The sequence below is a fragment of the Pundamilia nyererei genome, unplaced genomic scaffold (assembly GCF_000239375.1).
Source record: "Pundamilia nyererei isolate P.nyererei 1_Seehausen unplaced genomic scaffold, PunNye1.0 scaffold00158, whole genome shotgun sequence".
Classification (NCBI taxonomy): Eukaryota; Metazoa; Chordata; class Actinopteri; order Cichliformes; family Cichlidae; genus Pundamilia; species Pundamilia nyererei.
Window position 1 is genome coordinate 711,335 of NW_005187559.1, and position 11,706 is coordinate 723,040.

The 11,706-nt window shown below is 41.0% G+C and overlaps 1 protein-coding gene across 1 annotated transcript in view; it reads left to right on the plus strand.

Annotated features, from left to right (window-relative positions):
• Positions 1 to 11,689, plus strand: part of gcgra (glucagon receptor a) — a 49,659-nt gene extending 37,970 nt beyond the window's left edge. The window contains exons 4-14 of the mRNA XM_005745395.1: positions 1,806 to 1,913; positions 2,062 to 2,162; positions 2,311 to 2,405; positions 2,519 to 2,708; positions 5,875 to 6,034; positions 6,194 to 6,254; positions 6,754 to 6,823; positions 8,955 to 9,043; positions 9,144 to 9,288; positions 10,639 to 10,680; positions 10,779 to 11,689. Of these exons, the coding sequence (XP_005745452.1) occupies positions 1,806 to 1,913; positions 2,062 to 2,162; positions 2,311 to 2,405; positions 2,519 to 2,708; positions 5,875 to 6,034; positions 6,194 to 6,254; positions 6,754 to 6,823; positions 8,955 to 9,043; positions 9,144 to 9,288; positions 10,639 to 10,680; positions 10,779 to 11,144 (1,427 nt within the window). The 3' untranslated portion in view covers positions 11,145 to 11,689. The remainder of the gene's footprint in view (positions 1 to 1,805; positions 1,914 to 2,061; positions 2,163 to 2,310; positions 2,406 to 2,518; positions 2,709 to 5,874; positions 6,035 to 6,193; positions 6,255 to 6,753; positions 6,824 to 8,954; positions 9,044 to 9,143; positions 9,289 to 10,638; positions 10,681 to 10,778) is intronic.
• The last annotated feature ends 17 nt before the right edge of the window (positions 11,690 to 11,706 follow it).

Genomic DNA, 11,706 nt, shown 5'->3' on the forward strand with positions numbered 1-11,706 from the left:
GGTACTGCCCCAGATCTCCACCCAACGTTGTAGAGGCGTGTCAACCAGGACAGCCTTAGAATGTCCAGAGCCTTCAGTAACTCGGGGCGGACCTCATCAACACCAGGGGCTCTGCCACCAAGGAGTTGTTTAACTACCTCAGTGACCTCGCCCCCGGAAATTGGTGGGTCAACCCGCTCATCCCCAGACTCTGCTTCCTCATCGGAAGACGTGTCAGTGGGATTAAGGAGGTCCTTGAAGTATTCCTTCCACGCCCGACAATTTTCTCAGTCGAAGTCAGCAGCGCTCCACCAGAGCTATACACAGTGCAGGTAGAGCACCACTTTCCCCTCCTGAGACGCCTGACGGTTTGCCAGAATCTCTTCGAGGCAGTCCGAAAGTCTTTTTCCATGGCCTCTCCGAACTCCTCCCACATCCGAGTTTTTGCCACTGCCCGAGACGCATTCCGCTTGGCTTGTCAGTACCTGTCAGCTGCCTCCGAAGTCCCACAGGCTAACCAAGCCCGATAGGACTCCTTCTTCAGCCTGGTGGCTCCCTTCACCTCTGGAATCCACCATTTGTTTAGGGGTTACCACCATGACAGGCACCAACCACCTTGCGGCCGCAGCTCAATGCAGAAGCTTCAGCAATGGAGATGCTGAACATGGTCCATTCGGACAATGTCCTCAGTCTCCCTCTAAAATGCTGGTGATGCTCTGCCGGAGGTGTGCGTTGAAGATCTCACGGACTGGGGCCTCTGCTAGGCGTCCCATATGATCTTTCTCTTAGTATTTAGGCATGAACACAACACCGACAGCCCAAAGCAAAGATGAAACCAGCACAAAGAGACTTTAAAGCAATTGTAATGAAGGAAAAGGAGAAGGAATAGGGAGGTCCTTTTCCATCAGGCTAAATGAAATAAATATAAAGGGGCCGTGGTAGCTAAGGAGTATGAAACTCAAGAGCAACTACTTCAGTAAACACATTAGCTAGATGGTAACTATAATAGTTTGCTCTTTAGAATTCAAAGCAGACATTTTAGAGTTGAGTTGGGCTATGACAGTGAACCAACAGAAAGGTATTATAACCTTTTAATGCAAAACTATTAATTATAACCACTTCAGCAAAATATGCAACATTTCGGAGCAATGTAAATGCGACAGTAAGAGATATTTGTATGATTGGCAAACACATTGTTGAGAAAAGCCTTTTAATGTTGCAGAACAGGTAACAGCTTGCTCACCAGTCCATGAGGCGGCAGCGATTTCCTCTCCAGTCATACATTTACTACACTATGCTCACTTTCTGCTCATGCTTAGTAAAAAGCAGCTCCCATCTGCAAAATGTTTAACTACACGCTAAACGCTACCCTTCAGTCGCATTAAAGACCGTTATCATGTTTTATGCTCGCTGGTTAGTGCAGCAGATTGCTCCAACTTTCAGAAAGGCTGCTTCCCACACTGCATGCAAAATCACACCACTTTGCAGCACTTACATACCTTTCCTGTCACCCTCCATTAGCGTAAGAGCAGCTTAGCCTATACATCACTTCACGAACACCCATCTCTCCGTATAGTTAATGTTGTTTTGGTCCTCTGTTCTGAAACACGATTGAAGACGTGATATACTGTAAGTAGGAGGTCAGGACTCTGAAGTCAAGCTAAATTGCCCTGATGTTTACATAATAGCTACTAGCAGCAATCATTCCAAATATATAATATATAATTAATTTTTACTGCATTCTGCAAGTTTTAGACTCTCAGGGTTAGTCTGTGGTTTCTCAGCATATATATTGTGATGTTATGTTTTTTTTTGTTTAATCACAGACCTCGTGTGCAACAGGACTTTTAACAATTATGCCTGTTGGCCCGATGGACTCCCTAACACTACTGTTGTTGTGCCATGCCCGTGGTATTTGCCATGGCACCGTAAAGGTAAGAGATGTGTGAGTTTTTGGCCATACACAATATTTCAGACATGCTCATGCCAGGTCACTTAAAATGCCCTGCAGAGAAGGACAGCTGCCTATGACTGGACTTCTCAGTAAATCACAGAGGTCTGTTTCTGTGTGTGTGTGCGTAGTTCAGCATGGCGTGGTGTATCAGGAATGTGATGTGAATGGCCAGTGGGTGACTACATATAATACCAGCGAGTGTGATTCTCATGAACAAGCACCACATCTGGTAAGAATAGTCTTTTTTTATTCTATTTGATCTGAAAGCATTAGATATAGCTGAGAGAAGCTAAAGAATAAAGAAATTTTGTCTAATTTTACTATAAACAAAAAATCAAAATGAAAAAGATTTAACAAACGTGTGCTCTGATCTGCAGCAGTACTATGTCCATATTCGGATCATGTACACGGTGGGCTATTCCTTATCCCTGGTGGCTTTAGTGTTGGCTCTTGGCATCCTCATATTCTTTAGGTAATAATCATTTACACCTTAAATCATTTCAAGCACATTTTAAGAGAGCAAAACCAGATGATTGATACACCAACAGATTACCTCTTGGATGATTGTTGCTTCTCCTTCATCAGGAAACTCCACTGCATGAGGAACAACATCCACATGAATCTTTTTGCCTCTTTCATCCTGCGAGCTTTGTCTGTCCTCATCAAAGATGCTCTGTTCGAAACCAGCCACATAGCACAGGGCCTGAACAGAGACGAGGAGCAGGGATTCCCCCCTGCATCTATAGCTCCAATAGAGCTGCTGGTCAACAACGAGGTCAGTTTTGCTCTTCATATTTAACAGTGATCACCAAAGACTTAACACAGGTGGAAATGAGACAAATGTTTTCTTATTTGTGATCTTTCTATTTTTTTTTTTTTGATTAGCTGATAAATTAAAAGTGCAAAACAGTTCTGGATCTAGGTTCTGATCGTTATAGTATGTTCACAATGTGTCATAAAGGTAAATGTTGAGCTCTATAAGAACAACAATCCTGATTCTGTTTAAAGGATTCATATATGCGCTCATTAGACAATTTGTTTAGTACTTACTAGTACCACTGCCTAAGTTTCCTGTTCTTAACTGACAGAAGTGGTACCCAGTGTGGCCCATCTGCTTCTGGTTTCGGCATGTCATACATTCAGAGATGCTCTTCTGTCTGGCTTGGTTGTAATGAGTGGTTATTTAAGTAACAGTTGCTTTCCTACACTGAAAAAAAGGCCATGTTGGTTTTACTTGATTCAATAGTGGACATTGGTTGCACACAAATGTTTTGCTTTGGCAGAAACTTAAACAACTGAGTTAAATCAACACAACTTTTTCATATTCAGTAAACCGGTGCATTTTGTGTTCATAAATCGCGATTGAAACATGTTCAGATGAAGTATGTTGAGATCTTGGAATATTTTAATCCTTCACAATTTTGTCATTTTATTTCAACACTATTCAATAACTTTTACCCCAATACTACTTGGTCACTTAAATACTACTTGCTGTCTTCATATTACATAATGTTCAACAAAGTCCTGATCCTGGTTACCATAAAAATTGAATGGGTCTTCAACAACTACCATCCTTCTTTATCCTGGTTGCAGGAGGGCTGGGAAATAACCCTGAAGTGATAGGTTACGGTGCAGGGTACACCCTGGACAGCTGACCAGTCTTTCACATAGAAACAAACAACCATTTACACTTACATTCACAGGTAATTTAGAATTACCAGTTAACCCTAACTCTAATAACTGCATACCGAAACCAGAATACCCAGAGAGAAACCTGCAAACTAGCCAGAATGTGGATTTGAACACAGGACCTTCTTACTGTGAAGCAACAGCACTAACCACCATGCCAACAATCTAGGAAATGTAGGAAAGCTATGATTTCCTGTATTTGATGCAGAATTTTTTTGTTTTTGTAATAATCCACAATAAATAGCAATAGCATGCACGTGGTGCGTGTGTAGTTGTCTGCCTCTTATAACTCCAGTGATTTTCCTGCAGTTTGAAATCTTGTGCGATCTTGTGAATTTCATGAGTTCAGCAACTAACCACTCTTACTAGATTGTATCATGTCGTCTCAACAAGAACAAATTAAGTTTTTGAATTTCATACAGATTCTTCATGATTTAATTACGTTCATAGAAACATGAAATTACTGTGTTCAAATTACAAGTTAGACTTTTTTAATGTAACAACCACCCAATTTACTTTTTTTGGTATACTAAAAAAAGTAGAGGTGGCTGCTCGACTTGACTGAGATGGATGCCTTCCTGAAACCACGATCTAAAGAGCGCGAGTCTGAAACCCGTGCAGTGTCGCGGGATTTAACATTGATATATTATTGACTTACTTCACTTGAACATGATATGAAGAATTTAATCTAGCCTCTCTGCATATCATGTAGTTTCTACACTATGTAGTTACACTTAACTTTAAAGCATGAGGCACTTGTGTTAAATACACGCAAGATGCTTACGTAAATCCAAGAGCTGGCCAAACAATTTTTTTCAGTGTATCAGCTTTCTGACTGAAAAAGCAGACTAGACCAGTGTGATCAGATGAGATGAGATATTTGAGCCATCTTATGACATTCAGAGATGGACCTGCTTTTGTATTTTGGATCATTGTCCTGCTTGAGAACCCAAGTGCACTTCAGCTTGAGGTCACGAACAGATGGCCAGACATTCTCCTTCGGGATGTTTTGATAGACATCAGAATTCATGGTTCCATTTACTACAGCAAGTCCTTCAGGTCGTGAGGCAACAAAACAGCCCCAGACCATCACACTACCACCACCATATTTTACTGTTGGTATGATGTTCCTTTTCTGAAATGCAGTGTTTATGTCTGCCGTTACTTTTACGGCAGACATAATGGGACTGAAACCTTTCAAAAAGTTTAGCTTTCTCTCTTGGGTATCATCCAGATGTTTTGTTTTTTTTGGCAAATATAAGATGAACCTTTGTGTTCTTTTTGATGTGGTTTTCTCCTTGAACTCTCCCTTCGGTGCCATTTTCCCCCAGTCTCCTTCCTATGGCTGAATCATGAACTCTGAACTTAACTGAGACATGTGAAGCCTGTGGTTCTTTAATGTTGTTCTGGGTTATTTTGTGATCTCCTGGATGAGTCATCAATGTGCTTTTGGAGCCGGTCATTCCTGGGAAGGTTAACCACTGTTCCAAGTTTTCCCCATGTGTAAATAATGACTCTCACAGTGATTCACTGGAGTCCTGGAGCCATGGAAATGGCTCTGAACCCTTTCCAGGCTGATAGATGTTAGTGACTTTGTTTCTCAGGTGTTTCTTTAGATTGTAGCATGATGCGTTGCTTTTGGGGATCTTTTAACCTGTTTCACTTTGTCAGACAGGTTCTATGTAAGTAATTTCCTGATTCAGCAGGTCTGCCAGTAATCATGTCTGAGCCTGTTTAGTGAAACTGAACTCAGCTTCCCAAAAAATGAGATTAATCACAGTTAATTCATGATGTAACAAGAGGGTCAATTACTTTTTCACACAGGACCAGTGCCAATTTTCTTCCTTAATCAATAAAATCTTTATTTAAAAACTGCATTTTGCATTTACTTATCTCTGTCTAATCTCCACATTATATTTAATTGCTTTTAATCTCAAAACAGTTACAGCTAAAAAGGCTTTAATTGATTACTTATGTTAGTCAAGCAAGTGAGGAGTCTCACCAACACAACAAAGATGAGAGACTGCATACATGACCAAAATAAAATACGTTTACTGCGGAAGAGATACATATATAAAAGGAGGATCATGTGCGCTGGGTTGTCACAGATGGCTGAAATTGGGTTTAAAGTTGCTGCTGTTGTAAAATCTTACCTCTGTGGGCACAGAGCCTGAATCTCACATCGGCTAAATAATGTGTCAGGCGACTCCTCTCGGCAGTGTGAAATATGTGATATTAAACTTTTCTTGCAGACAATGGTCAGCTGTCGCATTGCCATGGTTATGATGCAGTATAGTATCATGGCTAACAGCTACTGGTTGCTGGTGGAAGGCATCTACCTCCACAACCTCCTGGTCATCACTGTGTTTACGGAGAGGAACTACTTCAAAATTTACCAGTGCATCGGTTGGGGTGAGCTGGCCTGAATCTGTGAAGTCATAAGTCAGGGGGTGCAAGTCAGTTATGTGTTATACGATACTTTTTGAATTGAGCCAAATGAAGTAAGAGCATACAAATTGTCAAGTGCTAATTGGCTGTTTTGCATTTAGACATCTCTTGTTTTTTTCACAGGTACCCCATTAATATTCCTGGTGCCATGGGTGGCGATTAAATACCTGTATGAAAATCAGGAGTAAGTTTCCCTCTCTTTCCCTCTTCCCTGTTCTCCAGGTTGTTTAACAAGGGTGGAAACCTGCCAACGAGTTAAAATTTTAGCTTGTAACATTTGTATCAGGACACCATGTCAAAAAAAAGTCAGCAGATTGTCTTTCTCCAAAAATCTTGATGCTTGCGGTTAATTTAACACACAATTTACTGCATGAAGGATTGGCTGCAATTCAACTTTTCACACATGTTTTATCTCCTGCTGGATGCCAGTCTGGTTTAACAGCTGTGTTTGCACATTCTTAATATTTCATGTTAGCTTTCAGCAGGACGCCAAATATTCTGGAGTAAGGAGTAAATGAAGTGCTTTTAAGGTCACACTGTGCTCTTATGTAAATTCTTAAAAGCCTTAACAACATGTTTTACAGTGTGAGCCGTGTCCACAAGCGTTCTAGTAAAGTAGAGGAAATATGTCAGGTGGTCTCTCACTGATATTTCATTCAGTGCTTTTCTTTCATTCTTTTCAGTTGCTGGGAGCAAAATATAAACATGAAATACTGGTGGATCATACGCGCTCCGATACTGGCAGCTGTTATGGTAATTTTGTCGTCGTCCTCCACCTCGTTATGTGTCTTCGCATCTTGTTATGCCATGTCCTTTTTTTAACATTTCAATTATTTCTGCATGTAAACGTTAATGGGAAAAAAGCAGCTTCGCCTTAAAGTGGTATATGACTGTGAATCAAGCATTTCCAGCTATTTTTATCCCCCACTGGTGCACCGTTAAATATTAAACTCACCTCTTTTATTCATGTTGTGTTAAAGGTAAGATGTGCTTCACCCAGAACTTCTGTGAAGCCTGTCAGGACTCAAAGATTTGTGGATTAAATCTAATTAATATTTGCATTGTGACCAGCTCTGCATACTCTCTTCATCCTGTCACCAGGACTTTTATTAGACATGTGTTCTGCAAAGGTCATTTCTAAGCGTTTACACAAGTCCAATTTGTCGTGGCTCTTAAGTGAGGCCAGACATCCTGGCACTTTCCATGCATTTATCGTCCAGCTAAGTGACCTGTATCCCACAGGAATTCCTGTGTTTGAGTTCCTGTTGGAATGGGAGGGCTGGTCCCAATTTCACTGTTTCCCTCTTTATCTTGGTCCCACCATTCTCAAGCTGCACGACACAGTAGAAAACTACACTGTAGTATTCACATTAATTGTGTGTGTGTAGTGTGTGCGTGTTAGACTGCTCCAGGTGTTACAGATATTTTGACAATTACAGCAATTTCATTCAAGTCTGTGCAAACATAGAACTACAGATATGCATATGCAGATAAATATGTAGGTGGTTTAATACGCAGTGTGCTGACAGATTTAGCCAGCCTATAGTTAGCTTAGCATCTGTTATATACACTCGCCGGCCACTTTGATACAGCATCGTGGCATAAACTTTGTACTTCAAACTGAGCATCAGAATGGAAAATCCAAGTGACGCTGAATGCACCACGTTGTCGGTACCGTGCAGGCTGGTCCGAGTATTTCACCTACAATCATCTCTATGGTTTACAGCAGCGGTCCCCAACCCCCAGTTCACGGACCGGAAATGTGTGGTTTTATGGGGTTTTAGTGTTATTTTGTTATCGTTTTTATCGTTAACTCGGTTTTCCTGGGTCTTTTCACGTGTGTTATGAATAAATCTTCTTTTTTCGGTACCGGTACTAGTTTTATTTTGTTGTATTTATCCGCGACACCTTAAAGGCCGGTCCGTGAAAATATTGTCGGGCATAAACTGGTCCGTGGTGCAAAAAAGGTTGGGGACCGCTGGTTTACAGAGCGATCAAAAAAATTGATATATATTTTCAGTTTGGACCCCTTACTACCAAATGATCATCATTTAAATACCACAACCTGCCTGAGCATTGTTGTCAACTATGCTTATCCCTTTATCACCACACTGTACCCATCACCTGATGGCTGCTTCCAGCAGGATAACTTGGCATGTGGAGGAATAGGAGATTTACATCATGGATGTGCAACTAACATGGACCAAAATCTCGGAGGAATCTTTTCAGGGCTGTGTTGAATCTATGCCATGATGATTTAAAACACTTCTATATTGGCTCTAAAGTGATATTAGTAAGATGTACCTAATGAAATGGCCAGTAAGTGCATATTAATATTGATTAACAATTTATCATGGCTATGGTTAAGCTCCTTTTTTAAATATTACAAGTTACCGTATGGTTTAAATGTTGAATAACTGTGCAGCGTTACACAGTTCCGTTCACCATTAAATTCTCATGCCAGTACATACTGGGCTGCTGATATAACAATCCGTGACAGAAATCAAATGCACGCATTAGGTCCAAGCACCACAAATTACCCATGACAAATTATTTTAAAATATTAAAGGTCACATCATAAGTGATTTCATCAGGAGAACACCTACTGTTGTCTGAAATGCCAGCTGTTATGAAAGGGTTTCCCAATGTGCTTGAAAACACTTTTGCACAGCTATTGGGACTAATGCAGATAGTTATGCTTTTATCTGCTGATCCTTTGTGATATTTGTAACTCGGATTTCTTCCATTTCTCTCATTAATCACAATTTTTCTGGGCCTGTATGCATCTGGAAGATCCATCTCCACTGTACTGGAGAAAGATGAGCTTTATGATGGTATCTTTTGCATAATATAAGTAAACTATTTCTTTCTCTGTCTCTTACAGATCAACTTCCTTATCTTCATCCATATCATCAAAATTCTCGTGTCAAAGCTCCGAGCACACCAAATGAGATACACAGACTATAAGTTTCGGTGAGTGTGAATATGATGTTGTTTTTCTATTGATTTGCGTTTTTTTCTCTCTACTTAGTCTTTGCTTTCTCTCCTTTGTCTCTCCTTTCCTCCGTCCCAGGTTGGCTAAGTCAACGCTAACTTTGATCCCGCTGCTCGGGATCCATAATGTGGTCTTTATCTTCGCAACAGATGAGTCCACCAGTGGCAGCATCGGCTTGCGTCTCACCAGGCTCTTCTCTGACCTCTTCTTCTCCTCCTTCCAGGTTGGACTTTAACAACAAATGACTGTCAGTCATGAACTTTGAAACATGTTTATTTTTTCACAACACTATTTCTAGTATGATTCAGCATCATTAATCACCTTAAGGAGAGTGGTGTGCCTCAGGACAGTGAATTAAGCCATCTCTGGTTTCAATGAAAGTTATTGTTAAAGCTTTATGTGGTGTAATAATTCACCTCAGCTGTCCTTGCATAAGTACAGAACAGGAAAAGAAAATACACACCTCAAACCATCAAAAACGGTTACGGTTTGTCTGAGATGCACACAATACAGCCTTCATGCTACAGCTGTGCCAAGAATGGATGCCAAGGCGTAATGGTCCAGAAAGGCAAAGTCCACATATGGAGGCACTTAGGGTGGCAGTTGCTGGTAGGTTTTCAAGGCAGGAGGTCATGATTCACATCCAGTTTTTCTCTGATTTGTTTAGGTATCAGTTACTGCTTGATACCAAAAAGGTGAGGTTTAGGGGAGAGAATTGTGATTTGGGCTTAAATATAGCCCTCAACGCTTTCCATGGAAAACTACTTGGTAATACATGGTACTCAGTGCCTAGGAACTGGCAATTTGTCCGGGTTGTTTCACCTCTCACCCTGTGACAGCTCGTGAACTCACACAAAACTCACACAAACTGATTGATTGATGGAAACTAGTTAATTTAATTTTGTGCTTGCCAAGTAGTCCTGATCAAGGGTGAATGGGTGTTATCAATATCAAGTGTTTGTGTGGAGAGATGTGACAAAAGGGTTAAAACAGCAATTTTAAGGTTTGTTTTTTGTAAGTTAACAAATGTTAGCTTAACAAGATTAAATGTCCGAACTGTAACAGCATCTGAATCACAGTTAGAAATATGTTGTGGGCTACTAAAAAATAATAAAACTAATAATAATCTTGCATAATTGTCTCTCTCTGCTTCTGTGAGTTTTCCATCTCTGAGACAGTCGTGATGTGCTGTAATATTTGTGTGTCAGAAGAGATTAAATTAATGCACTATGAGCACTGCTAAATGACTTTGTCACACAGTGACATAATTAGAGTGACCTTTAGGCACTGGAAACAGATATGACAGATGACCAACAGACAGAGCAAAAGAGAATTTCAAAGTCAAAAGTTGGCAAACATAGCTGTGAGGCTTACATCTTAAGACAGATGTTACTCAAAGGCACTTGTGGTTTATTTTAAAGAAGCAAACTTGCAGTTTCTGCCTGGATTGTGGTGCATATATTAGAATACATTCAGTTTCGTGTTTTCATAGCTGCATAGTAGCATGTAAGTGAATATTGTGGGTGAAAATGGCTAGTAGACAGAATGAAATCAGTATTGTTTGTCTTCACAGGGTCTCCTGGTGGCAATCTTGTACTGCTTTGTCAACAAAGAAGTGAGTCATCTCGATTGCACAACAAATACACCATCTTCACCATCTTCAGATGTTCGAAGCTTTGTAGTGTCTACTTTATGTCTCTGCTGTCTCCCCAGGTGCAGTCTGAGATCCTGAAGAAGTGGAAGCGCTGGAAGCTAGGGAGGAACATTGAGGAGGAGTACCGCCACACCTATAGCAATACCCCAAACACAAAAACAACCAGTCTCTTAAACCACGCCCCTCGAATGCCTCACCTCCCAGACATCGCCAAAACCACCGCCCCAGTCTGTAGCCCCGAGGAGAGGCACATGCTCGTCGCTAGCAACCAAAATGGCATGGTCCACAGTACGGAGGAAGGGAAGTGTGCCTCACTGCTGCACGAGGGGACCATCAGTAACTATATCCTGGTAGAGGACATCAGCATTACTGACAAGCTGCAGTGTTACGAAGTGCAGAAAGAGAACGTGGAGAGCCACCTGTGAAAGCTACTGGGACTACTTAAAAAAGGAAGTTGGATGGCTTTGGGCTCTCATCGTGCTCTGACAGACTGACCTGCTCAGCTGTAAAGAGTCAAGTTAATGGTGTCACTTTTCAGGTCGGCCCTCAGAGATCTGCGTCACTGGAGAGCTGTCGCCACAGTCTGAGAGGAGGATCAGGAAGGGCATCCACGCTGACATTTCGAATGTGCTGCGAGTCTCGTGAACGGATTAGTTTAGATGTTTTTTAGCACAGAATAATAAGCTGCTGCATGCTGAACAATTTTTGCAACAGCATCCCGAGGCAGATAAGCCACGGAAGATCGTAATGACATACCAAACATGAAACCTGAAGTAACAAAAAAATAAATAAATAAACCCCAACTGTAAGGGTCACAGGGTCCTTGCTTGAGCCTCTGCTTTAACTTATCCTATCTATCAAATTTCTGGTACTAAAGTTTAAATACAAAGAGAGCATTGAACTGAATACACACAAAAAAGACTACAAAATATACAAAATAACATGTAGGTAGGAACAGATGGGAAACCTTTTTTCACACACACATAT